The sequence below is a fragment of the Pseudopodoces humilis genome, chromosome 14 (genome assembly GCF_049639895.1).
Source record: "Pseudopodoces humilis isolate 2021_Gansu_Grassland_sample_001 chromosome 14, ASM4963989v1, whole genome shotgun sequence".
Classification (NCBI taxonomy): Eukaryota; Metazoa; Chordata; class Aves; order Passeriformes; family Paridae; genus Pseudopodoces; species Pseudopodoces humilis.
The window spans coordinates 6278802-6306405 of record NC_142213.1 but is presented as its reverse complement, the minus strand read 5'-3'; the positions used below and the strand labels follow the sequence as shown (position 1 = coordinate 6306405).

At 52.0% G+C, this 27604-nt stretch overlaps 1 protein-coding gene across 2 annotated transcripts; it reads right to left on the bottom strand.

The window, feature by feature from the left end:
- Window positions 1–1085: 1085 nt before the first annotated feature.
- Window positions 1086–27592, bottom strand: CNGB1 (cyclic nucleotide gated channel subunit beta 1). 2 transcript variants are annotated; one of them, XM_088062095.1, is made up of 33 exons: window positions 27460–27592; window positions 27140–27197; window positions 26946–27003; window positions 26710–26836; window positions 26448–26490; window positions 26216–26282; window positions 26051–26132; window positions 25605–25641; window positions 25129–25261; window positions 24948–25023; window positions 24353–24389; window positions 20848–21013; window positions 19386–20099; window positions 18982–19065; window positions 17878–18007; window positions 17482–17524; window positions 14805–14937; window positions 12393–12488; window positions 11858–12015; window positions 11520–11699; window positions 10631–10839; window positions 9734–9784; window positions 9534–9620; window positions 9131–9195; window positions 8593–8715; window positions 7491–7632; window positions 7105–7264; window positions 6410–6507; window positions 6237–6320; window positions 5777–5895; window positions 5072–5218; window positions 4436–4631; window positions 1086–3265 (listed from the first exon to the last, which is right to left on the bottom strand). In XM_088062095.1, exons 1-33 carry the CDS (start codon window positions 27547–27549, stop codon window positions 3053–3055), a joined length of 4206 nt encoding a protein of 1401 aa, XP_087918221.1. In that variant the 5' UTR covers window positions 27550–27592; the 3' UTR covers window positions 1086–3052. The 2 variants fall into 2 exon arrangements, with proteins under 2 accessions (XP_087918221.1, XP_087918222.1); XM_088062096.1 differs by lacking the exon at window positions 18982–19065.
- Between the last annotated feature and the right edge of the window lie 12 nt (window positions 27593–27604).

Here is a 27604-nt window from a genome sequence, read left to right as displayed (position 1 = left end):
CCAGTATAACAAAAATAATTACATATATAAAAATATAAACAGTATATATAAAGCCTCTGGTAAAGATGCTACCGGTGACAGTGAGGCAAATCCTACCACATTCCTACAGCTCCAAAGACAAACTCTGCTTCTTCCTCCAGCACTTCTCTATTCCACTTATTTCACTAAAAAGCAGCAACAGCTAAAATATCACTGCAAGAAGACCTGGTTTCTATGGCAATAAGCAGCTGCCCGCCAAGATTCCCCAAGTGCTGCATTAATATTATGAGAGGATCTCATATCAGATCGACCCAAGACTTAAGGACGTCAAGAGGAATGAGCAAAAGCTAATAAGAGATGCAGTAAAGGTACATGGAGTGTTAACAAATCTATCAGGAACATTCCAAGGGCAGTGATGATGAGTGTCCTCTGCAAGATATTTATTGGAACCAATGCAAAGGAAGCCCATTGCAAATACAGCAAAACTGGTAAATGAATGGAATTTAAAAGTTCAACAGAAGAAAGCTAATCCATGGCAACCCCCAAAACAAGAAGCACTAAAGTCTCTGGCCTCTCTAAATAGTCCTGCAGAGCAAATAGACCTGAGCTCAACTCCCAGCCCAGCCTGCAAGCCTAGCCCTACCTTGACCTTAATTATTACCCGGAGAATAATCTCTCCAAAGAACTAAAGCCATAAACAGATCACAGAGAAGGATAATTTCAGATCTCCCCATGGTTCCAGAATTACCAGTTGTGTATCCATCACCAGCTCACACTGCATGTTGAAAACTAGGATTTCTTCAAGCAATCTTTGCTATTTAAGAAAGTTTTTTTCCCCCTCCTATTGGTGATTTAAGACAAATTACAATTCTACTACCAGTATTATGTGACCTCTGAGCCTCTCAATTATTTATTGGGAAATGTGAATTGCATGTGAGGATTTTCTGCCTCTCTCAGTGCATGAGTGAGCAAGAAGTTGGAAAACAGCTGGAATGTTGAAATAAATCCACAGCAAATGAATGGCAATCTACATGGTGTTTATTGTAGATACAGTGAATTATGAGAGCAATTATAGCCCACTATTTATTTAAATGCTCTTTCTAAAGAATATTAAATCATAGCAGCAAATCAAAGCCTCAATTTGATGTTTGCATGTTTCCTGGTTTGATTATATAAATATTTAAAGAATGCAAAAAACCCTCAACTTTGCACTCCCCACCAAAATCTTCTACCTGGCAGGAAACCACCTGCAAATGACTGAGGATCAGAAATATTCAGGGAGGTTTGGGTGAGTTCAGGCTCTCCCCTGCAATGTGATGGCTCCAGACCCTCCTGCAGTATAGTGGAGCTCATTAAATTTGTTTAAAAGAAAGCAAGACATAGTTAACTAATGCTAACATCTATTTTGGCTTTTTTTTTTCCTTTTTTTTTTTTCCCCCCCAGAAACCCATACATTTTGCAAGAGAAGGGGGCAAAAAAGCAAGAAAAGAAGATCCCAAAGGAGGTGAAGGTCAGCCCCAGACTGCTGATGGGAAGAGGGATCACCCAGGGGGTGACGCCAGCACTGCCACCCTTCACCAAGAGCCCGGCTGTGTCACAGCCAGACCTGTGGAACCTGCAGCACTGCTCACAGCATTTGCTGAACACCTGAGAAGCCCCTTGGCCATGGTGACAGGGCCCTGCAGCAAAACCTGCCCTTTTCCTCCAGAGGATGGAGAGTGGCTCCTCTCGATGGAGCCAGTGGTGCTGTGGAGACAGGGACAGCCCAAAACTTGGGGAGGAGCTGCAGAACCTCATCCAGCACTGCCTCATGCACTACTCATCACCTCCCAGCTCACCAGCAGCTTGCTCTGCTTGGTGCTGGCTTTGAGGAAGATGAGGAAGGACCTGGTGTGCTGGAAGAAGATGGGACACCTTGAGCCAGCAGCTGCGTGCTGGCTGCTGACCAGATGTTTCCCTTCCCCTCCAGCACCCGGTCCCAGCACGGCTGGGAGAGTGACTTCAAGACTCCAGTGATGAGCAGCACCAGAGTGGCTTCTCTCTCCATGGGAAACGTGGCCAAGAGCCGGTCTGAAGTGACTGAAAGGCTGGAAATTGCCTGCTGGAAATGTGGACATCCAGCAATGAGTGCAGGGGAGTACCTGCATGCTCGTGCATGCTTGTTGGCACGTTACAGGCTCTGAGCTGACTCTGAAACACTGTCTGGGAGAGGAGAGCACTTACTGCACTTCTCTTTCCCCTCCCAGCTGGGAAGCAACTCAGCTTCTCCCTTCCTGCTCTATCCCTCCCAGCTGTGGCAGCACAGAAAAATCCCAAGGCTGGAAAAGACCTCCAGGAACATCTCATCCAGGATTGTGCTTCTCTATCCTTGAAAGATGCTCATCAAACCTGTCCATAAGAACCCCCAGTAATGGAGAGTCCACCACCTTCCCAGGGTGGACAGCTGGCAGGAATTCTTCCCAGTGGCAAAGCCAAGGTTGTCTTGGCACCACGCAGGGACCCTCAAGCATCTTGCAGTCTAGGCACTTGGGGACAGAGCTTGGCATTCTCAGGACAGTTTAATTTGCTCCATGCTTGGCCTGTGAGCATAGCCCACATCCTTTTCAGATGAATCACTCCCCACTGCTGCTGTCAACCTTGAGTCCAACAGAGAAACCTTGTTGTTTTTTTTCCCTTGGTTGTTTCTAGCCAAGCAGTGACTCAGCTGTCAGAGGTGAATAACTCTTCATGCTTTGTCTGAGCACTCATTAACCATCCAGAGCCATAAAAAGCAGTTTTTCCATAGTTCTCCCTCCACAAGGCTGGATTTCAAAGCAAGGGGGCTGAGATTTAGTGGAAAATTCATAAAGGTGCTCAGTAGATCTGCGGAGCATAGAAACCTTGTATGATTCTGGGTCAGATGGCAGAGGCTTTTATCAGCAGTGCTTGAGAGTTTGGGCAAAAGAGAGAGGCAGATCCTACCCACGGCACATAGCAAAACCTACAGCCACTGCATGGAAATCATTAACAACAAAAATCTGCTAGCCCAGGCATTTGCCTGACTCCTACGCCTGCCCTGGGACCTGCTGCTGTTTCATTTCTCTTCTTTTTTTTCATCTTTCTCTGAAATCTCAGCAGCAAGGATTTCCTCTTCTTCTTTTGCTGTGGAAAACACACGAATGGTGACTGAATGATCAGAAGATTCTGAGGATATTTCTTCTCCTGGGCGGGTTTGTGCTTTGTGGGACATGGCAGGTGATCTCTGGTGCACTGGTGATTTTGGTGGGGTTGGGCTGACACTGGAAACCTGCAAGTAAAAAAAGAGGCAAAACCAACCTTAGCAGATCGTTGCCCACTACCCCTAACATGGCAAAGCTGGACAGGTGTTCTGTGGCTCCACCACAGGATCTCTGCCTTGGGATGTCAGCTTGATGCCAGAGATGCTCCCCGCAAGAGGAGCTGCTGGATTTCATCCTGCATGCCTTGAGAAACGCGGAGAGGGGATCACGACAGAGCTTTCTCTCATCTGCACTAACTCTTGTTTTGCTCCTGAAGCTTCTGGAGGGGCTGATCCTGGCCAAACCTGGCACCAGTGCTGCTGTGAGGGAGCAGTCCCAGACTGCCCTGTACTCCTTTAGAGAGGAACCTTAGAAGCCTCCCCCACGGATGTGCCATGCAGAGGGAAGTTAGCAGGGCCCTGCTCACCCATCAGTGGGGCTAGTTCCCATGCACCCTTCAGCAACTGGGCTTTTTCCACTCATTCAGAGCCCTCAGTGACACTGCTCTCTGCTGCTGTTAACTGGTTATGGATTAATGTTAAACACCACATTGTTTGAAGCCTCTCGTGCCTCTGAAGGACTGCAGCTATGCTTGGCTGGTGTTTACCCAGCCTCAAGGCCACCACACTCCCTATCAGCTCCTCTTTCCCCTCCCTCTGCACATCCAGATGTGATGTGTGCCTGGTTCCATGCTGACAATAGTAAAAAGGTCTGCATGGAGACAACATTTTCCTTACAAGTTTAGTCGAGACAGCTGGAAGAAAAAAAGGAAAAATAAAAAAAGTTCAGGGTGGTTTTCCTTTTCAGCTGCTCATGACAAAAAGCAAAGGGGAGGAAAAGAAGTGGCAGGATGGCATTGCCTGCTGTGGGGATCTCTGGTGAAACCTTTGAAATATCAACTGGGCTGTGCTGGGTGTCCCTGCCAGTGCACTGGTTAATTCTGAGTGGCTCTGTCTCTGCAGGAGAGAAGTGACATTCATCTGTCTGTAGCTCTAGCCTAGCTAGAAATTAGACTCAGGCTTAGCACAGGTAGGCAAAAATTTAATGTCTTTCCCTTTTGTACAGCAAAGCAAACCCCTGTGGGACGTTGGCATTCCCCCAAAGGCCTGTGCAAGATGTTGGCTCACCCCTTCACGCTTTGACAGACCCCAACATCCTGAGCTCAGTCCTTTAAGGCACCTCAAGCTCTCCATGCTGACCTGTGTCTCCCGCATCGCCTTCAGCTCCTTCAGCCTCCAGCGGAGCCGCCCCAGGGGCCCTTTGCCCCCCATCCTCCCCGTGGCAGCCAGGGCAGCCTTGAACAGCTTTGGGGTCTCAGCTTTCGGGGGGATGATCAATGCATCTCCGGGGCCTCCTTTCTCATCTTTGGGTTTGTTGTTGCTTTTCAGCATTTTCCTACAGCACGGAAAGGGAGAGGCGATGTCAGTCCGGGAACACGTGCTAAAAGCTGGATTTATAATGCAGAGAAACCGAGCGTCAAAAGGACAAGGGTCTTTATGTGTCTTACGGAGGACAGAATAACAAATCTAAGCGAAACGAAAACGAATCTTTGGACAGGTTTTTTTAAACGAAGGCACTTTGGCCATGCTCCACCCCCTTTGAGAGGCGAATTTTGGCAGCCGGAGCCTCCCGAGGCAGCGGCGAGGGCCGGGTGCCCTCTGCCGAGGGACCGCGGCTGCAGCCCCGAGCGGAGCCGGCTCCGGGAGCGGGGCAGCAGCAGCAGCAGGAGCTTCCCCAGGGCTTCACACACAGAGAAAAATCCCCGGAGATTGCGAAGCCCGGGCTCTGCTGTTTATAAACCCCCGCAGGTTAGAAAGCAGCAGCCCAGCACGCACTTGGCTTTCTTGCGCAGCAGCTTCTGAGACTCCGGGTAATGCACCAAAATCTCGTTCAAGTCCTTCTTCTCCAAAATAAAAAGGTTGGCGAAGCCGTGGGCCACGACGTTTGCTGTCCGGCGATTTCCCCCTCCTGCTGCCAGCAAGCTGGGAGAGAATACAAGACATCAACACCTCTGTTCACAGGCTCGGAACGCCAAATCTCCTTCACACGTTTCCACCTCTCCTTCAGGGGACTCGGAGTTTAATTTTCTCTCCTGATAGAATTTATCATGCACAATTTTTAAAGGGTGATAAAGGGAAACGCTGCATGGAGTACTATATAAAAAATTGCTTGTGGGTTTTTAGGGTTAAATATTGTGTTTTACACCAGTCTAGTGTCTGCTGGGCTGTGGGGAGGCAGCAGTATTGCTGTGTTACACTGGTACAGGGCTTTTCATTCCCATGACAGGGGTGGATTAACGGCTGGGAGACTGTATTTGTGAAACACCTTTTCTGATCAGTTTTCCCATTTCTCCATCCATATTTACCATCACCAGCTCCCCGGGCAGAAGACAACATGATGACAAAAACAGCAGAAAAGCCGTAATTTTTTGTCTCAGCCACAAAGATTAATTGGGATGCTGCTGATCCTTCCACTTCCCACGCTCCTCACCCAAAGCCCACAAGCTGTATTTCCCCAACTCCCTGAAATGCTTCACTCACCTGATTTCCCCAAAGACAGATCCAGCTTTCAGAGTCACCAGCACGGATTTGCCGTCGGGTCCCCCCAGCACCTGCACTTGTCCTGCCTGGATGATGTACATCTCACGGCCTATTTCTCCCTGCAGGGAAGGGGGGAGCTGCCTGGGATGCCCAGAAACAGGGAGACCTCATGGATGCCCTAAGCAGCATCTTGCTGGAAATCCCCATGACCATGCTGCCCTCTCCAAGCTCCCTAAATGTCCTGATGGTGCTCGCTCCTCAGCATTCCCATCTCAGCCTCCCAAAGACTCCAACCAGCTTTCCCCTGCTGTTCAGAGCTGCAGCAGAAAGGGTCAGTTTTGTACAAGAGCAGCTGCAGCCGAGGATGCTTTTGCTCCAAATTCCCTCCCAGGACGATGGCACAGGCCTGGCTTTCCCTAGGCCTGCACAGCCTGGCTGTGACTCCCAAGCGTCTCGTTACCTTCTTGCACACGTAGTCATTGGGCAGGAAGACCACTGATCTGAGCCGCTTCAGCATGTCAAAGATCATCTGTCTGTCACAGCCCTGAGCCCAAACAGAGCCAGAACATGCCAGCGTTAGTCTGTGCTGGTGTGGCAGGCTGTGCCAGCCAGGGCCTGTGCTGCAGAGGGTACCTGGAAAAGGGCCACTTTGCTCACGATGTTGTAGTTCACGTCAATGGCGATGTCCAGCCTCATCTTGTCTGGCAGCTGCACCAGCAGCTCCGACTCATCTGTGAGACAAAGCAGAAAAGTGGCTGCTTCCAACACTTGATCAGAGAGTGTGTCCTTCATGTGGCAGTGGGGAGGTGGCCCACATTGTGGTGGCAGAGGGCAGGAGCCAGCTCACACAGAAGGGTCTCCTCCAGCCTCTGTCCACCCAGCAACCTGCAGGTCTAAATCTGAAATATGATGGAAAATCACCCTTTGCATTATCCCTGCCCTGATGGCTCTCAGAAACAGACCACCAAGCCCAAGTCAGCATTTTTCTTGTCCACAAGGGCTGACACAAGGTTCTGGTCCTGCCTGATAACTTACTGGTAGGGTGAGCTGGTGGCTTTGCTGCTGGACACACTCTGGCCAGTGATGGACAGGCACTGTCCTCTCTGCAGGGCACGTGGGACACTGGACTCAGTGTGCTGTGAGTGATGCCAAGTCACCAAAGTGCTGTGACCCAGTGGCAGTCTGTAAACTCTGTAGGTGGGCAAGCAAGCCCCTATACTGAAGAGTAAAATAATCCACCCTCCACCCCCAAACTGTAGTGCTATTTGACATTTCAGCTCTGCAGAGCAACCACAGTAAAACATGAGCTTGGGGTGGTTGGATCTCACCTAGCATGCCTTGGGAGTGCCACGTGTACTCGTACCACGTCTTCACCCGGTTCTGAACAGTTCTGGGGATCTTGTAGAAGTTCATGTATTTAATGGTGCTGTCCATGCAGCTCCTATAGTAAGTTTGCCCTGCAGTGGCAGCACCAACCACGTCTCTCATCTAAATGGAAGAGGTGGAGGAGAACTTTAAGTTGCTGTCACTTATCCATCAGCAGGTTAAGCATGTAAGCCAAGCCCCAACAGCATCTGCCAAATCCTTTTTGGCTTGCACCAATGCTGAGCAGGTCTTCCCATGGGGGAAACAAACCCTGAGAAGCAAACCTGTGCATCAAACCCACCAAAACCACCCTCACCTGAGGCTGTAAATCCCCCCTATCCCAACTCACCTGCCCTATCATGACGGAGAAAGCAAAGACTCCTGTGAAGTAGTTCAGCAGCTGGAAGACGATCTCAAACAGTGTCTTGGGGTCTGGCAGGCCCCCGATGGTGATGAGGGTTTTCACTGCCCAGTAGTAACAGCGGATGTAGCTGGGAGGAGAAGAGGAGGCAGCTCTGAAGGCATTTCTGTTTTGAGCTCACAGCCTCTGACCATGGCAAGCCAGAGCTTGCTGAGACTTATTATGGATGACAAAGAGAAAAACTGAAGGGCTTCAGACTCCCCACCACACCTGCAGGTGCTTCTGGAGATGCTACAGGAGCAGGGGAACCAATGGTCCCTCCAGGAACCTCCACTTGGGAGGCTCAGCTGCTCTGGTTACTCCTGTTTTCTGCTCCTCACAGCTCTGCCATAAATCAGCAATATATTTTCAGCAACTTTTACACTTTTAGAAATCATCAGGGGGAAAAAATGTGTTTGTGGGCAAATTGTTGGCATGGCACTTAGGAGAAGCCAAGTGAATTCCTGATGCCCTGGTCTTGGGCATTCCCTTGGGAGTTTTGTTTCCACCTGAAGATGGACACAGATTTGTCTATGATACAAAATAACTCTCTAGCAGCAACATTAGCACAGATGTGGGCATTCAGCTTGTGAGCCAAGGACTCTGCCTGTAGCATCAATCAGCACAGGGGACATTTAACCATGTTGCCATGGTGAGGGGAAGGGCTGGCCACTGTCCCCATCTCACAGCCTGGCTGGTCTGAGGGGCCTGATCCCAATCTGGCAACAGTCAACACAGATAGAAACAGGATTCATTCTTCAATCCTGGCTGGCCAGGGAGCATTCCTCTGCTTCCCAGCACCAGGATCCCATTTTTTCAGCCACTTCAAGCTGCCACTGCTTTCCACCTCTGCCCTCGCAGCTCTGTGTATTACTGCACATCCCATCCCTCCCATCCTTGTCATTCTCCCTGGTTCTACATCTTCTCCTGGCACTCCCAGCCCTTTGCTTCAGGGGTTTTTATAAATCCATCTGTATCCCAACACCTCCCTTATTGCTCCAGCTCATCACAGCAGGCTGTGCTGTGTGACACCCCCAGCCCTGGCTTGTACCTGTTTCCTTCCCCATCATAGACCCAGGTGGTGGAACCCAGTCCTTCATAGGCTGAGGCCCAGTAGTAGAGGCAGGAGTTCACGTGCAGGCTGTACAGTAAGTAGGCAGTGGTCCGAATCACCCTGCAGAAAAACCCAGGAGAGAGCAGGAAGGGAGAGGATGTCTGCTGGAATCAGTAGGAGCCTTGAAGTGGTGACCATACAGGTCCTGCCAATGCAGGAATCACAGAGCACCCCAATCCTGCTGCTGCCTCCTGCAGCCCTGCAGCTGCAGAAGTGCCAGAAAAAGCAGTTTATCTGCTGATGGCTCTCCTTCACTGCCAGCACCCCCGTCCCCATGGGCTGGAGAGAGGTGATCCTACTCATGCAGGCTTTGGGACCCTGATGTCCTACCACATCAGCCAAAGTTTGTGTCAGCCAGCCCAGGCACAGCAGGGAAATAAATCAGGGACCCAGAACAAGTGCAGAATGAACAGAACCTTCCTCCCCAGTGGCAAACAGCAATTCCATGCTCCCTCCTTCCCCCCATGCCCCTCACCTGTAGATGTAAGCCTTGGTCAGGATGGCCTCCAGGCGGTTGTTGAACTCAAAGAAGGCCATGTACTGGGAGGAGAAAGAGAGCTGCATGTTCCTGGTCACCTCCCCATAAAACCCCTCTGTCCCTCATTTCCCTCCCACAGCCCCCCTGCAGCATGGACTGCCACAGACAGATTTGTCTCCATCCACAAGAACCCTTCTAGTCAAATGTGAGTAGTTAGGATTGAAATGAAGTGTTTGACCAACAGCCCTGCAAAGCCTTTGGGACAGAACTTCCCTCCACTTTATAATCTTCCTGTCATCATGGATGAGTGTGACAAGCCATAGCTCACCCCAGCCAGCACAGGTCTCCTCCAAGTCCCCTGCAGCTGCTGCTCTGCCTGCTTCTGTAAGCCCTGACTCACCTTCAGACAGCGAGGGAAGCGCAGCAGGGGGTTGACACCCACTTTGAAGTAGAGGAAATCCAGGGGCAGGAGGCACAGCACGTCCATCTGAAATCCACACAGGGAGAAACCTCTGTGGGGACCTGCAGGAGCACTGGGGTGGGGCTGCAACCCACAGGGCAGATTAAAGATTCAGATGAATGAAGAAAGTTTTGACAAACCTTGAAGCGTTGTGATCGCAGGTAGTTCTCTTTCATGGCCTTTTTGTCAGTCTGGAGTGGAACAGGAAGGAGAGAGAGGAATATTGATTATTGCTTAGAGAAAGGGAAGCTGGGGCAAACATGGTCATGCCTGGCTTTCCTCCTCTGCACCACAACAGGGAAGATGCTCCCTTTGTGCCTGGAAAGGGGAGAAGAGCGAGCAGAGAAGTCCTGGCTGCATGCCATCTTCCCATCCTACCTTGGGACATCCTGTGCTAATTTTGCATCCCAGGAAAAGCACGTCACAGTGCCAGCACCACAAAAATCAGCATTTGCAGGGGAAACTGCCTGTCTGAGCATCTGCACAATCATGGGGAGGCTGTACCCTCAAGGTGTGATTTTTCACAGTTTGTTTAATTGAATATGGAAATGAAATCAAGGGCTTCCCTTATCTCAGGCATGTGATCTGTGTGTTCAGATTGTAATTGCTGATGCATCCTGCCTGGCGTGCTCCTGAAAATTAACCCCAGAGTTTGTTACGCCCATGCCCAAGGTTGGCACCACAGGGCTGTGCCAGGGCCAGTCAATGAGCACCTCACCACGGGCAGAACCACCCCCTGGAGCAGGCATCCCTACCCAGGAGCAGGAACCAGAGGCCACACAGTTCCTGGATAGGATAGCACTGATTTTGTAGGAAAAAATGGTGTGTTTGGCAGACAAAAAGGCTGCTGGCTTATCCAGTCCGTGTCAGGAGAGATGCTCGTGGTCTCTGAGAGGGGACAGAGCCCTGATGGCCATGGCCATGGTGAGAGAGCCCGGAGAGCTCGGTTCAGAGCCCAGCAGCACCCGTGTCCCTCAGGGGGATGGGAGGTCCCCACGGCTGGTCCCCAGGTGTGGGATGCAGTGCCCTGCACTCACGATGATGTCTCCCCCCTGCACGAACTGCAGCCGGGTCTGAAAGATGAGGATGTCCAGCAGATAAATGAGGTCACAGAGGTAGTCCACCAGCAGCCAGTAGTGGATGTTTGCTGGAGTCTGGTAGGGGAAAGCCCAGCGGACGGGGATCAACCAGCAGTTCCAGTTCCAGGCCATGACAACGAAGAACAGCCACAGCACGTACATCAGATCTGCACACAGGGAACAACACCATGACCAGCTGGGCAGACATCCCTCCTCTGTGTGAATCTCCTGCGTCTTCTATCCCCTTCTGTGAATCGTCTATCCCCTGACCTGCCCTCAGCACAACAGGAAAACCTGCAGGAAGTCTCTTGGTGACAGTGTTTAACTGCAGCTGGGCTCTAGCACAGAGTGAGCACCCCTGGTCACAGAACACACCATGCTTCATCAGAAAGCTTCTTCTAACTCTGCTCATTTAGCTATATTTGCTTTTGTTCTGCTCCCACAACTCCAACTTCCCTGTTTTTCCCTTCCAGCCATGCTGGACTGGTGGCTGGATGCCTGAGCCCAGAAGCTTCCAAAGGACTGAGGAATATGAGAGACTAAAGAAAGAGCTGACCTTCTGTGGGGTGGCCACAAGGCAGTGGAATCTTCTTTTGTGATTTTAATTTTTTTTTGGGGGGGTGTCCATGCCACAGGGAAAGCAGAATGCCCAGTCATGCTCCTGACACCCTCAGCTGGAAGTATTTAGGAAAGCCTGTGCCTTGCAGAGGAATTTAAAATTCTGTGCTTTAGTGAAAACTAAGTTGATTCTTGCTTAGTTCTCCCCTCTTTATACCTCCTCACCCTCTCGCCCCAGTCCCACCAGCTTGCCCCCAGCCCAGGCACGAGGCTGTGCTCCATCACTCACTGGTCAGGGGGTCGATGCTGCTGGGGAACTGGTAGCTCTTCAGGCGGTTCAGCCAGGGCTGGTGCTTGAATGTGCAGCACAGCATCTCACAGTAGTGGTCATCCCCCGAGGGTTTGTCCCCCTCCAGCTCTCCTCCTGGGGCAGGCACCGGTGCTGCTGCAGGTGCTGGCTTGGTGGGAGCTGGGAGAGGCCACACAGTTATTTCAAAGGGCAGAAAAATCTTCTTTCTTCAGCTTTTTTTAAGGTCTTTAAACTGTTAATAAAACAGCTGCCTCCCAGAAAACACAGCGTGGACAGGGACCCAGCAGGGAAACACTCCCAGCCCCACCTGAACTCACATGCCACAGGGCTCTCGTCATCCGAGGTGACATCGGGGTCAATCAGCTTCTCCTTCACCTTCTCTGTCCTCTCTTTGAAGAGCCTCACCAGCTCCTGCAGCCGAGTGTTGATGACGGCGCTGCTCAGGCTCGTGGCCGAGCCGATGCGCTGGGGCAGGCTGTGGGGACACCAGCGGGCATTTCATGAAGGTAGGAAAGCCCCAGGGCAGGTTCAGGGGGTCATGGAAACCTGGAGTGCTTTGGGTTAGAAGGGACCTTAAGGGTGATCTCTTTCTGCCATGGGCAGGGACACCTTCCACTAGAGCAGGTTGTTCCAAGCCCCATCCAGCCTGGCCTTGAACCTGTTCTTTAACCTACAGCATCTGAATTAGGATTGACCTGTGTTTATTTGGGTATTGTGCAGTGAGAAGAACACCACGTGGCATGGCTCCCTCTCCCTTTGGTATCCCAGCACTTCTGGGATCTTTGCTATTTCCAGCCCAGCCCCAGGGTGTGACCCCCTGGCTGATCCCGAACCCCCGGGCCCATTACACACCTTTCCCTCTGCTCCTCATCCCAGCCCAGCACTGGCCTGGGGGATTGGCTCACCAGCCCCTTGTCCAGACCATCCTCTGGGACCAGTTGCTTCCTCCTGCAGACACAAACACAGCGAGTGAGAATCAGCTTGGCTCCTCTCCCTCCTCCCCCTCCTCCTCCTGCCAGGTGGGACCAATTTTCTCTTCCCTCTTCCCCTACTAGGGTCAGTTTCCCCTAATTTCTGACATTTCCTGGAGTAGATGGGAGTGACCCCCCTGTTCCTTTCCTGCTAGAGCCCTGTTTCTCCCTGACCACCAACAAGCCCTTGGCTCCATGGACATGCAGCCACCTGGCCCATTTTGCAGCCCAGTTTGGGTACCTGGCAAGATGCACGAAGGGCAGGTATCATCCTGTGCTTGCCCCCAGTGCCACAGCTTCACATCTCTGCACTTCAAGAGGCAGGTGAGGAAACTGCAGTGCCAGCAATAGCTAGAAGCTGTGTTCTAACATAGCTGGGGTTCCCTTTGGCACAGACGGGTTTCTCAGGTGACTTCCTTACACATGGGCAAGAAAGGTGTTGGAAGGGAAGCAGAATATGAAGATAACAGTCCCAGCAAAAATCTAGACCTGTTTGCAAACCTGCAGCCAAGTCCAGAACTTTAGCTGTGATGAAGAAGTTGTCTCCTGCCACCACAGCTCCCACAGATCCCACTGGCCATGGCACAAAATGTCTCGGTGCTGTGTGCGGAGCAGGAGAAAGCAGGATGCTGAGGGAGGTCATCCCGCCATCACAGATCTCCCAAAGAAAGCCAAATGCTGTGAACCCACCACCTTCAGCCTTGCTGGCTCTCAGGTGTGTCCTGCTGGGAGGTGGAGCAGGTGAACAAGACCGATGAACCTTCCTTTCCCAAGTGCCCAGTGCAGGGGTGCAGGAAAACCACAACCCCCCGCTTTTAAAGTACTCTCCAATGAGGATGGAGGGGTTCCCAAAACACCAGTTTGGAGAAATAGTCGTGCCAAGGATGTGGTTGGGACAACATCCATTGTATCTCAGCAGTCTCCAGCTGCCCTTCCCCTGCCTCTGTGCCCTCAGGGCACCATGCTGCCCCACTGGGCTGTCCTGCACTGACGGCCCCTTGCTCTGTAAGGGGGCCCTGCAGCCCCCTCCAGGGAGCAGCCAGATGGGATGGAAGGCCCTGTCCCAGCCTAAACCTTGCTCTGGTTTTGGTGCTCTCAGAATGCTGCAGCCAGAGGCCACAGGCACTAGAACACGTGGGATGCACAGGGTCCCTGCCCATATGGCATCAGCCAGGGTATCCTGGGTATCTGCAGGAGCTTGTTTCCAGGCTCCAGTTAGGTGTGTGGCTCATTTGCAATGAGTCTTTTATGACTCTCTCTAAACCATGTACACTCAAATCCTTCACAGAGCCATGAAGGAAATAAGACTGTGGCCAGTAGAAGGGATTTAGAGATAACTGGGTGACTGCTCAATGCAGAGTTATGTCTCCTTCCTCTGGAAACACCAGCAGGACATGAGCATTTTCCTTCTGGTTCACAATAATTAATTTTTATTTATTTATGCAGGAGAGCAGGAGTTCCTTGCTTTTAAAAGTACCCAGTGTTGTTTTGAGACACTCCCTGGACACCCAGCAGAAGGGTTTATATGCTCACACGTGTAACTGCAGCTATGTTTAATGCTCTCAAGTATTTTCACTGCAGGTATTTTACATGAAGCCTTGGGCTCTGCTGTCCCAGTTTAAATAGCTGTTTGACAGACTGGATTGTGGACATTTTTGCCATTTTACTTGCTCCTCCAGGAGCTTGTTTACTAAGAGATCCAAACTATTAAGTGAGAATGACTACAGCACCTGGTTTTCAGCACAGAAAAGTCCCACTTTAGCTTTAATTTTGAATCCTCTGCAAGAGTGAGCCTCAAAAAAACCTAGTGCCACAACAGAAAATATACATCAGCTTTCTCCAGCCTAAATTTTAAAGCTCAGTTTTAATCCTCCCTCTCTCTAAGCAAAGAATCACTGAATGATCTGGGTTGGAAGGGACCTTAAAAGACCAGCTTTAGTCCAGTTCCCTGCTATGGGCAGGGACACCTTCCAACTAGACCAGGTAGCTCCAAGCCCCATCCAACCTGGCCTTGAACACTTTGAGGGATGGGGCTTCCACCACTCCTCTGAAAGCACGAACCCAGGGGGGACATGCTGCAAACCCTCGCAGCAAAAAATACAAGAAGAACACTGTTTATTTTCAAGATGAAGGCACATATGCCCTCTGTGCTCTGAACTTGGCGACAGAGACAGGTGGACAGCAGACAAATGTCCAGATCTGCTGGGAAGGAGTGTCTCCACGTGGCTGTATCAATGTTCCTGTCCTGGCACCCTCGGGGGGAGCCGGGGACCGCGCCTGGGCAGAGCCGTACCTGGGGGATGCTGCGCCGGGCACCGCCAGCAGGTTGGGAGCTCCGGCAGCAGGCACCGGTCCATGGGTACCATGGATCTCCACAGCATGGCCTGGGCTGTCCACATCCTTGATCTCCACGGTGGGGTAATTTCCTGCTCCGTGGGGAAGGACAACAATCGCAGGTGAGGGGGGCACAGGGCTCCACCTGCAGCCAGGACAGCTCCCCAGACCCCGTCACTGCCACAGAGCTGCCCCAGGCCCTGCAGCGTGTGGGAAGGGCTCTCCTTCTCCCTCCATTCCTTTCTTGCCTGGCTCTCCTTTCTCCTAAGCATTTGGAGCACTTCTTTATCTTTTTTTATTTTTTTTTTTCCCAGTTTCTAGCACTCTAAGAACTGCCATCTGCCCCCCTTCTGCTTGCCCAGCTTGCAGTGATTGCAGCTACTCCATCTGAGCTTTGGGTTCCCGTGGTTTGGAAAACGATGGAGATGAGGATTCCCAGCTGGAACCAAGCAGGAACCCAGGATTTCCAGGAGCAAACCTGCCTCCCAGGGTGTAGAGATTCTCCTGGTTCTTCTGAACGTAAACACATGGATTGTGACAGCACCAAACCACCACCAGTATTTGCTTTTCATGCAGAATAAGGCACTATTTAAATAAGCATTTATGGCTTCTTTCTTCTGAAAGTACTTACTACTGTAAGTGCTTCCTTCCACAGGCAAGGTTAGAAGCAGGAAGGTTGGATATTTATAGTGGGTAAAGAAAGATGCCAGTTGTCCAAAGGAGAAATGGCACTGGGGGCTACCTTGGCTGACCCCACAGTTGCTCAGCTGTGAAGTGTGATGTCTTTTCTTAGCTATTTAACAAAATACAATGAATTCCTGCAGGATTTCTTCTGTGGGAGGTTTTCACACATCTGAAAGACCCCATGCACCTCCTCCTGCTTCACACTGGTGGGAAGCTAGTGGATCGGAGAGTGACTTGATTAAATGCCTGAGAAAAGGCCTGTTTGGGTTGCAAAGTTAAAATGTTGTTGCATGTAAGGAAAAGCAGCAGAATTTGGCTTGCTGGTTAAAAACAAAGCAAAGCAAAGCTGCAGACAAGGCAGAAAGCCATGAACAGCAAACCTCCACCTTCCTCTCCCCTTAGTATGAGCAGGTTGCGCAAGTGCTGCGGAGAAAACTGTGCGGTGATATTGCACCCTCTGCCTGCAGGTCCTTCAGGAGAGCTTTTCTCAGCAGCTCTAAACGCACAGCATTTGCAAACACTCTCTAGGCTCAGCTAAAAAGGCACATAGTGATGAGGCAGAAGCAGACAAACACTTGTATTTTGTTCCCCAGCCTCTGTGCCGCAACACGAAGCGCGCTTTATTTTTTTTAATTCTTTCCCGCACCAGGAAGCAACAAAAAAAGCAACTACTCCAGGAATGCCCCCCACCCTGCACCCCTCTAACCACACAAGGTCAAAGCCAACACCTCTAATACCTAGTGGGGATTGCTCCTCAGTGCAAAAATTGGGGTTGACAAGTCCAGCCTTTGGCTTGCTGGCGGCAGGGCCGGGGGCGCGGGCGGCGGCGCTGGCTCGGTAGCTGGGGACATTGGGGAGCTGCTCTAGAGCCCCACGGCCGGGAGGGGAGCGGTCCCTGCCAGCCACAGCCTGGGCATGCACCAGCCGGTCTAGCTCGACGTCCCGGGCCTGCCTGGCCATGCTGCTAGGAGCCTGCTAGGTGCTTCAAGCAAAGGACAAGGCATCTGAAGCTGCAATAAAACACAGAGTGGTTTGAGACGGGAGGGTTGTGTCGCGGCACAAACGCGGGGCTTTGGGGCTGCCTGCTGCTCACAGGGGTTGGTAGCACACGGCTGCAGTGGTGGGCATCCTAACACGTGTTTGTCATGGATTCGTGGAAGGTTAAGGGTTAGAAAGGACTTCAAAGATTGTGTCCCATGAACAGGGACATCTCCCACTACTCCAGGTTGCTCAAGGCCTTATCCAGCCTGGCTTTGGGCGCTTCCAGGGTTGGGGCATCCACAACCTCCCTGGGAAACATGTTCCAGTATCTCACCACCCTCACTGTGAAGAATTTCTTCCGAATAATCTCACCTAAATTCCCCCTCTTTCAGTTTGTACCCATTACTCCTTGTCCTATCACTGCAGTTCCTGACAAATCAGCATTTTCTAGCATCATTGCCCCTCTGCAAGGGCTGCATGCAGAGAATCTCAGGGGTGAGACCAAGCCATTCCCTGTGCAACTTCCTGATGTCAGTGGAGTTCTGCCAGGATGTGCCTTTGCTCAGTCAGACTGCAATGGGAACTCACTTCATTACCAATCGCTGTTTCCTAAAACGTTATATTAAAATGTGTTTTATGCCATTGGTTATTTCCCAAATGGAGAAAAGTGGTAGAGAAAATACTTTTTATCCATTCACATTCTCCAGCTGAAGGAGAAGCCCTTATTTCACATCATTGCTTAAACAACAGCATTGTACATTCAGAGCTAGCTCCAGCCAATGCCAATATTACCATTGTGCTGTGCCCACAGGATGTTTTACCCCAGTGGAAAGCCCTGACTGCCCCTGCAGGCCCACGCTGCAGAGAAGTCACTGCCTGCTCCCTGACAGGAAAGGAGAAGCTCGATTCTCCCCCCACCAGGCACTGCTTCACCTCATCCCTGTTTGGCATCATACTGCTACAGGTTGTACCTTCAGCATCGGTTTCAGCAGCTTCAGCTGTCTCCTCTTCCACCTTCAAAATACAAAAAAAAAAAAGCAATTTTAAGGAGAAAAAGCCCATTCTGTCAGTAAAAGAGCAGACTTTGCAGCTTGACTGGATGCCCCATATCCCTCCTACTCGCCAGACTCTCAGCTTGTTGTTCAGTGCCCATTTGTAGGGTGAAATGAGGCCTCCCTGCATCTACAGCTACTTCTGCTGCCCCAGCTTCAGGGATGGGGATATCTTGAGGGGAAACATGTGCAGTGCCCAGCCCAGTCTGCTCCTCCAGGGCACTGCATCCCCTCGAGAAGCTCTGAGCCCCCAGCACTTGCAGGGCAGCAAGAGCTCATTGCAGACCGCAGCCCAAGCAGGGCACCACGCCGTACCTGCACAAGAGCACCTTGGAGATTACTTATCTCAACTTCTTCCAGCTGCTCAACCCTGAGGGCCTCCTCAGCAAGACAGGCTTCATCCACAGCCTTATCAGCAGGGAGACAAGGCGGCTGCAGCAGGGGTCTGCAAGGGAGAGAAAAAAATACTGCCTGGGCAACCAGGTGAGAAGCACATAAACAAAACAGGGCATGGCATGTGCATAAGCAAAAATTGCAGAGGCAGAAAGATCCAGGCAGAATGTTTCTCCTCCTGTGCATAATAATTTCTCATATAATTAAAATGGGCCAAATAAAAAGCGGAAAGCTAATTTCCAGGCAAGGCTTTCCCACAAGCACTATTCAAATCCCACGTTTGCTTGTGCAAGACACCACCAGGACACATCATTCTCATTTTCCTTCAGCAGCAAGCACAGACTTCAGCTCCACCATTCTGACAAAGGGGCTCTCAAGATTGATTTTATTGCCTTAATATAACTTCATAACTGAAATAAAAGCACCTCAATTGTTGCTCTGTGCATTTATCTCTTGATTTGATATTTCCTGGCAAGAAATGAAAAGCAGGGATTTGGAATAATGAGAATAATTTTAAGACAGCTAAATGCATTAAAATATTTGTTTTGTTATTTTTAATATTTTTTCCCCCTTAATATTTTAAATTATGCTCCTTTCAAATGTGATCACAAATCTTTCCATCCTAAACTAAAAAACCTGTTGGTCTCTCTCTCTTTTCCCAATAAATAAACACATTGAAGGATGGAGTAGCATCTTATTCCCCCCACGACTGAAGCTCATGTTTCTATAGGGAAGCTCCAGGAATAGATTTTGATGAAATACAAACATATGGGTTTGACACTGGGTAATCATGTGTTTTCAGCTTCTTCCTGAAAATCTAGCTACTTTAGGGGAATTAACACAGAATAATATTGTAGTGCTAGGTAATAAATCCCTAAATATTTATCTCATGTGAAATCAGAGCAAACTACTAATCTGAGCAGAAAGATGTCACCCAATACCATCTAGACCAAAGTCACCACCTCCCACAGCTGACAAAAACTCGGCTATTTCCTACAACAGGAAAAAATGTAAAATTGTACCTACTTGTATGAAGCAGCGTCTGCAGACACAACACATAATCCTGTCTTTCCATTCAGCTCTGGAACACCCAAACCGATGCCGAGTGCCCTGAATTAATGGGCACGGTGTAAACAGCAGGGCCCATCTCCCGAGGCTGGCTGCTCCCGACCCCGGCGAGCCCCAGGAGGAGCCACGGTTGCCACGGAGCCAGCCCGTGTCACCAGGGGCCACTCGCCTGTCCCCAGGGGCCGCGTCAGCATCAAGCCCCGGGCTGAGCCGGATCCCTCCCGCACCCCATCCCTCGGCAGGCAGGCAGCTCGGCTCTGCCGGGGCTCTGTCAGCCTCTCCAGCTGGTGAACGCAATTGAGACAAAAGCTGCAATCACGCTCATTTCCAACAAAGCCATAAAGGCAAAGGGAGCCACTCACTCTGCACTCTCTTCCTGCTCCTCGTCTTTCTTATCCTCTTCTTTCCTCTTTTCCTCTTTCTTCTCCTTCTCTTTTTTCTTCTCCTTTTCTTTCTTCTTCTTCTCTTCCTTCTTCCTCTTTTCCTCTTTCTTCCTCTTCTCTTTCTCTTTCTTCCTGTCCTCCTCTTTCTTCCTGTCCTCCTCTTTCTTCCTCTCCTCCTCTATTTTCCTTTTCTCCTCCTCTTTCTTCCTCTCCTCTTCCTCTTTTTTACTCTCCTCCTCCTCCTTCTTCCTCTCCTCCTCCTCCTTTTTCTTGCCCTCTTCCTCCTTTTTTCTGTCCTCCTCCTCTTTCTTCCTCTCCTCTTCCTCCTTTTTCCTGTCCTCTTCCTCCTCTTGCTTCCTCTCCCCTTCCTCCCTCTCCTTCTCCTCCTCTTTCTTCCTTTCCTCCTCCTCTTGCTTCCTCTCCTCTTCCTTCTTCTTCCTCTCCTCTTCCTCCTCATTTTTCTTGCCCTCTTCCTCTTTTTTACTGTCCTCCTCCTCCTCCATCTTCCTCTCCTCTTCCTCCTTTTTCCTGTCTTCCTCCTTTTTCCTGTCTTCCTCCTCTTGCTTCATCTCTTCTTCTTCTTTCTTCCTCTTGTCTTCCTCCTCTTTCTTCCTCTCTTCCTCCTCCTCTTTCTTCTCCTCCTCCTCCTGTTCCTCTTCCCCCTTGGTCACGTTTGGGGAGCCCAAGCACAGTCTGGAAAGGAGAAGCCCGTTAGGTAAAACCCTCTGAGGGGTGTGAGCCTGGCACGGGGAGCTCTGCACATCCCGCGGGTTCTGACCGAGCAGAGGGGAGCTCTGCTGAGCCAGCCTGGCTCAGGGCATCCCCTGTGCTGAGCAAGGCCCAGCACTGCCCGTGTGGGAGGGGGGAACTGCTGTGCTCACCCAGCTCTGCTGGGCTCAGGGAGCATTTTGGGGGGCTCAGAAAGCCTCTGTGAGCATGCATGGGCCCCTCATCCCCCTGCTGCAGCATGGCTCACTCCTGGCTCTGGACACACTGCCCAGCCCTTGGGAAGACCCCAGCAGGGGTTTCTTTTGGCAGAAGTAAGGGTGAATTATACAGAGACAACTTGCATTTCTGAATGCCATTAGAGCTACATGCACGAATGCTGGGAACAAGGTCCAAGGCCTCTTGCCTTGGGGCCAAAATCTGCTCACAGGAGCCTAAGCCGAGCCTCCCTCACCTGTCCTTTGCAGGGCATTGCTCTCGTGGCTCTGCCACTGCCTGCCCTGACCAAAATCGAGACACCAGAAGAAAAAGACATTTGATCAGGCAGCTTTTGGATCCTACTGGGGGATGCCCCCCATTTTGGAAACAGGCAGCTCCACCCCCAGCACTTGCAAGGATGGATGCCCAGGGACAGGCTTGTCCCCTCCCATGGCCACCACTCTGGGGACTGGAGAACACACAGACCTGCCCACCAACAGCATCTCCCTTCCCCTACCTGTTTTCCTCTTCCTGAGGTTCCTCCTGTATGGTGGGGAGGGAATGAGCATCTGCCTCCAGCTCAGCCCTGTGACCCCAGGCCGCCACCTCTTCGTTAATCTGGCCATCATCAATCTCTTTCAGGACGAGATGAGTTTCCTCCTGTTCCCCAGGGGCTACATGAACTGAAACAGGAACGGGGAAAGGGGGGTGATGGAGTGACAGTAGCACATTCTCAAGAGGCCAGGTTAGGGCAGATCCCAGGTTTCCTTGGCTCGATGGGGCAGTGCTGAAGCAGCTCTCAGCCTGCAGAGCTGGGCAGCCCTGCTGCCCCTGAGCTGTGCTGCACGGGTGCCTTGGGCCCCTTTGCCAGGAGGAAGAAGAAAATTCACCATTTTGCACCAAGCACAGCCAAAACCCCATGAAGGCCTTGAGCAACCTGGTCTGGTGGAAAATGTCCCTGTCCATAGCAGGGGGGTTTAGCTTTAAGGGCCCTTCCAACCCAAACCATTCTGTGATTCTATGAGAGCTCTAATCCTCTGCACACAGGTGAGTGCTGGCTTCCCAGCACAGGTAGCCACCTCCACCAGCGGTGACCTGGCCCACCTCCAGGCCATGTTTTGTCTCTCCTTTCAATCTGGAAGAGCCCAAAGCCTTTTCCCTTGTGAACCCCCAGGGAACTGCTGTCCTAGCACAGCCCAAGGGCCCTGGGTCTGCAAGATCCAACCCAGAGCCCACATCACAACACTCGAGCACCATGTCCTGGCCTCTCCGAGCACTCTCCCAGCAAAGTAGCATCCCACACCCCTTGTCACTTCCCAGCATCACTGGGGAAAAACCCACAGCAGGCTACTGGGGGCTGTAGGTCAGCTGCAGAGTGAGGAGTCTGACCCATGATGAGCCCTCTCCGTGTCCCAGGGGTTCCCATCCTACCACGTCAGGCTCACACCAGAGAAACAGGAGGAGGAAGCACATCCGCTTACTGTAAAACCAGTTTATTTTGAGGCCTGCCTGACAGCAAAACTTACATATCCACAACAAAGCTAATAGGAAACGTGCAAACTGAGCTACAGAAAGGCAGGAAACCCATGCAGTGTCATATCTGTGGCTTATTTACCCACCCCATGGTGTCCAAAATGCCTTTAGCCCATTCCCTCTGGATCTCCATTAATAAAAACATGGGGTAGCAATCAGGGAAATGGCTTTTAAAGCACACCATGGCTTTTGGATACATTATATGAAAATGATGTAAATACTAAGACTGTGTCCTGGTACCAGCAAGATGCAATATAAACACAGGGGATGGATCTCAGGGTGGTCTCTTGGCTCACAATTCATTGTTATAGTTGCCTGGATGGTCCTAAAGAGATGCAATGGTGGGAGATCTTAACCTGGTCTGTCAATACATCAGGGGGCTTATTCAAAATATGGAAAAATACTTTTTACCAAGGTCTGTAAGGATGAGGAGCAACAGTTTTAAACTGAAAGAGGGGACATTCATATTGGACATAAGTAAGGAATAGTATACTGTGGTTGGCCCGTCCCTTGAAGTGTTCAAGGCCAGGTTAAGATCTCCCAGTGTGTCCCTGCTCAGGAAAGGGAAGCTGGACCAGATCAACTTCAAAGGTCCCTCACAACCCAGTCTGCTATTCCAAGGTCTGTATCCAAAACCTGGAGCGTAGGGGCTTCCACCCCCCTGAGCCCAGTGTGCCTGCACTGGCCATGCCTGCCTGCAACCTCTGGGCTGGAAACAGCCCCTGGAATCCCCTCCCTGCTGGGACATTCCTGCTGCTGCAGTTACTGCTGCATCCACGCAGCTGTGAGCTTCAGGAGGGAGCAGCCATAGTTGGGGGTAAGGAAAGTTTGGGGTCAGTTCTCTTAGAAGAGCCTGGGCAAATTTGTTTAATCATTGACGCCTACATATTCACCTAGAGATTAACCTCACACACCTGATCTGCTGCTGCAAATCAGAGCCCTTTCCACTTGCTGGGAGGAAACACTCAGTTATGGAAGAAAAGCAACAAGGAGCTGACAAGAGCTTCAAGAGGTTTATAATGTTACACCTCAGAGGCAGAAGTTGACTCAAGCCTGGAGATTTCAGCTGGGAGTCTTGGGGTGAATATTCACATGTTGTGGGGGCATTGAGAGGGCCAGGATTGCTGAGAGATTGCAGCAAGAGGCTTTCTGCCACCGAGGTGTCCTGAGTGATGCTTTTCTACCATCCTGTAAATTACAGCTCCCATCTCATAGATATCATCCTGCAAAACCAGTAGCTCCAATTCCCAGAGCAAAGAGGGAGCCAAGTGGGACAGCCCTGGGACAGGTTCCCACTGCCCCAGCTGGGAAGGAGCTAGAGACCATTTGCAGATTCCCCTTTGCTTTTCCTCCCCAGCTGTGCTTTCTCCTCAGGCTGGTCTCTTTTGGGTGTGGGAAGGGCTGGTTTGCCACGGTCTTCATTTTCCATTTGTTTCAGAGGCGCTAAGCCCCTTTGCCCCCTGAAACAAAAGGAGAAGGAAAACATTAATGAGCGTGCTGGCAGTTTGGTGCCAGGGCAGATCTCTTGCTTGACCCAATCATTCCCTTCCTTGGGCAGGTTAAGTGACCTGGAGATGCCTCAAGGCACCAAATCCAGCTGGGCACCAAGGCTGTGCTAACCCAGCATATGCAGCAGCATCGCTGGCTTTGCCCCTTTCTGAGGTCCATGGCAGCACACAGGCCTCCAGTTTGTACAAACACATGGAGAAATGCCTTCCCCCAGGATTTCCCTCTCTGAGGTTCTGCCAAGGGGCTGTTGGCCTGCAGGAGCAACTTTCCAGCATATCCTTGGGGGGTCTGCATTTTCCATATGCCTCAACAGGTCCCTGCTCCCATCACAGCCCAGCCAGCCACTCTTTTCAAGGGACAGCACTTGCACAGGGGTGTGTAACCCTGCCCAGACCATCCACAGAGGCAGCTGGGGCTCTGCATTTTGTCCAGCATCCCCCAAAGTGGCTGCAGTGGGGAGCAAAGCCCCCCTGCCCACAGAGCTGGTGCTCAATCCCCTCCACAGGCACACAGCAGTCTGAACCCTGCAGGTTTTCCTGCAATCATGCAGACTCCATTCTAAGACATCTAATCCCAGCATTTTGTTTTCCTGAGGCACCTTCCTAGACATCTCACACCAGGCTTGGCAAACACCAAAGGAGGGAAAGAGAGCAGCAGGTTTGAATTCCCTTGTAATTCTTTGGTCAAATCCCTCCAGCTCCAGCACAGCTCAGGACAGACTTTGATATCAGCACTAACCTCAAAACCCAGGACCTGAGGATATGCACTTGGAGACTCCCTCAGCCTGAGTTTTACCAAGCTCAGCAACAGCTCACTCTTCTCCATTGTCAACAAGTCCCTGGGGGATTCCAGGGGCTCCCGAGCTGGCACCCAGGGTAGACCAGGAGAAAAGAGGTGCCAGTGACCCCTCTTCCCAGCAACCCAAGCTAATAACGAGCTTGGCAGTCAAATCATCAAGAAGAAATGGAGCCACCACTTACTTTGTTCCACAGGACTCGAGGTTGCTGTGGCCACTCCCTGTCAAGAGGAGAAGGGGACCTTGAGACATTGCTCATTTTCAGGAACCCTCAATTTTTACCCTCAATGCCCCATTTTCAGGAAAGATGTTCCTTTTACCCTAAATACCCCGTTTTTGTGGCAAGCTGGATGGCTTGGCCATGGGGACAAGCATCCCCACACTCATACAGGTGGTACAGGGCAGGAACACTTAAGTGAGTTTGCCTGGGGGCCAGGGAAGCAAAGGAGAGCTGTGTAAAGCTGCTGCTACCTCTCCTTAGAGCTGGGACCACACCTACATGAGATGCCAGAGCCTGGACACCAGCCAGTGCTGCACAAAAAGGCAAGGAAACAGTAAAGAAAGTGCATGCTATGGGATCTTTGGCTGCTTAGAAGCCAAACATTGACTTTCATCAGCTAAGCGGGTCACGGGGACTTGTTCCCTTGACAGGACTTGGTGACAGCCCAAAGCACAGCAGGTCCCAGCACTGATCTAGTGGCATCTGCGTGGCAGGGGACGCCCTGCTCGTCAGGGATGTGGTGTTCCCATGCTCTTTTCCTGTCCATCAGACAGCATACCTGCGTGTCCTGCTTCTCCCTGGTCACCGGCTGCGGCATCACCTTCTCCAGCCCCTGGACAAACCAGCTGAACATCCTGGAGACAAGAAACCGCAGTTAGAACTGGCAGCCAGAGCCTTTGCTCCAGCACCAGCCGTTCCTCTGGCCACCAGAGCCCGGCAGAAGGTGCCACTGGGGTTACCTGCTGCCGTCCACAGCCGCGGGCTGAGGGCTGGGGGTGGCCACGGGCTGCGGCTGCCCCTTGGCTGCTGCTGCCTTCTCCTCGGCTGGAGCGCTGCATTTGGATTTCTCCTGGGTTTTAGTCCCTTTAGCATCTGCTCAGGTTTATTCCAAAGAAGGAGGAAGATAGGCAATGGAGCAGTCAAAAATTGTTGGGAAGTGGAGCAGGAAGAGTCAGGTCCCGCAGAGGGACAGGCCTCAGGGGCTGCCCTGGCCCTGCCTGGACGAGGGCACGGACACTTTGGGGACAGAAGCTGTGTAGGGGCTGTGCCGTGGTGGTGGGAGCTGTGTCCCCACCCCTGGGAGCTGTGTCCCCATCCCTGGGAGCTGTGTCCCCACCACTCCCGGCACAGTGGGTATCCTGGGCATGGAGCTGAGGGGCAGTGCCAGCGCTGCCCACAGCCGGGCTCAGGGCACTGGGGGGATCGGATCGCTCACCTTCCACCGCTCCTTCACTCTTCTCCTTCTGCTCTGTCTGTGGAGGGACAGAGGGACAGATGGACGTGGCAAAGCACTGCCTGAGGCCTCAGGCCACCCCAGGTGGACATGCCCCCACCACAAGAGGACCCACATTTCAGCCCCACACACCCGACCATGCCCACTGTGGTTTCAGCCCCATTGCCATGACAATAACCATTTAACCCACACACCAGCGCTGCTGACACCAGCAGGTCAGTCCCAAATGAAGGGTCCTCCCTGCAGCAGGGTTGAGGAACACCGGGGGTGGGGCACCCAGAGGTCTTTTTTTGCTCTGCTGAATTCCCTTGGGGTTTTCCTCCCCAAGGTCCCAGCTGGGGTGCACAGGAGGGTGAAGGCAGGGAGCTCGCCTCACTCTCATCTCTACCCAGTAGCCCCCAATTCTTCCCGAGCTGGGCAGTGCTCACCTCCAGCTTTTTCATCCCCTCTGGCTGCGGCAAAATCCTCTCGAAGCCCTGTGACAGCCAGCTGAGCACCCTGTTTCCTGCCCTGAGGGAGAGCACCGGGCTCAGGGAGCTCATCCTGCGCCCTCCTGCCCTCCCTCATCCCCCCAAACCTGGCGGGGCACCCACCACTCCTGCGGGCTGGGCTCTGCTTCGCCCTCGGAGACGTCCTCCTCGGGATCGAAGGGAGTTATCTCTGCAAGGAGAGCACTGCTGTGGGCGTGGGGAATCTGCACTGCTGGCAGCTTCAGGTCCCCCCATCAGCCAGCACAAGGGGACAATAGTGCTGGCATCACCAGTCGGGGAGGTGGGATGTGGGACTCCAGGATGCTGCAAACTACCAACTCCCTGCTCTCCTTACCCAGACCATCGTCGTCCTCGTCCCCAAGGACCTGGACCTCTGTCTGAAAAGCCGAACAGATTGTCTGAAAACCTGACAGCCCAAGAGAGGGATCATCCCGCTGAGTGGGGAGGGGAACCTGCCCTTTCCCCAGGGATGGATGAGGGCAGAAACCCATGCAAGGAGTTAGCACTGGGAGGGTGATAAGAAGAGAAAAAGAAGAAAAGGTAAAAAGAGGTAGAAGCTCAAATACACCAAACCATTTCCCAGATCTGTCTCCTACCTCATCAGCAATGTCGATGCTTGTCTCGAAGCTCTTCCCGAGTGCCTGCAGCCCTGGGGCTGGGGCTGGCTGGGGAATCACCTTCTCCAGCCCATAGGAGAGCCAGGAGAGCACACTACTCCCCACACTGCCAGGGAAGGGTGTGAGTCAAGCTGGGAACACCATCCAAGGCATCCCACCCCCAAAAAGCAAAATCCCAATCAAATCATGTTGCACGAAGGGTGCAGGAGCTGTACCTGTCAAACACAGAACTCGAGTCCTCAGAGACCACAAAGGTCACTTTCTTTTCCGTTTCTTCAATGGCAGCAGGGGAAAATAAGACAAGCTCCTATCACCACTCTGGCAGCCCCCAGGAGGCCAGGCAGGAGTGAGAAAGGTGGGTACAGGAACAATGATGTGCAGCCTGAGCCAGTGTGGGGCTTACCCTTACCCTCAGTGCGTGCCCGGTCAGCAACATCTGTGGGACCACTGGCCTTTCCTGTTGGTGCCTTCAGGGCAAAAGGCAGAAGGTGTCAGAGAATGAGGCACGAGGGACACTGTCCCTGTTCAAAGGTGGCTGCAAACCCCAGGGACTCCCCATCCTCCTGCTGCTTCCCAGCAGCTCAGAGTAGGAGTGCATCCCGGCCCCCATCCCTCCTGGGGATGCTGTGGAGCATCCCTGGGTGCTGCAGGGGATGGATGCAGAGGCACCAGGCACCTCTCATCATCCTCATGGTGTCCCCATCATCCCCAAGCTGGCTCTCTGCTCACCTTAGCTGGCTCCAGCTCCCGCACAGGGGTCTCCTCTGCCACGTGGGGCACTGGGGGCTGGGGCACCACCCGGTCAATCCAGCCCATCATCCCGCTGGCTGCGGGCAGTGCCGAGGGGTCTCCAGCTGGCAAGAGCCCAGCAGCA

Coding starts and splice junctions, on each gene's coding strand:
- CNGB1 (XM_088062095.1), bottom strand. CDS start 27,549: ATGATGGGCTGGATTGACCGGGTGGTGCCCCAGCCCCCAGTGCCCCAC. Junction 9,621..9,733: donor TGCGATCACAACGCTTCAAG/GTTTGTCAAAAC, acceptor TGTGGATTTCAG/ATGGACGTGCTGTGCCTCCT. Junction 7,633..8,592: donor TATGATGGGGAAGGAAACAG/GTACAAGCCAGG, acceptor TTCTCCTCCCAG/CTACATCCGCTGTTACTACT.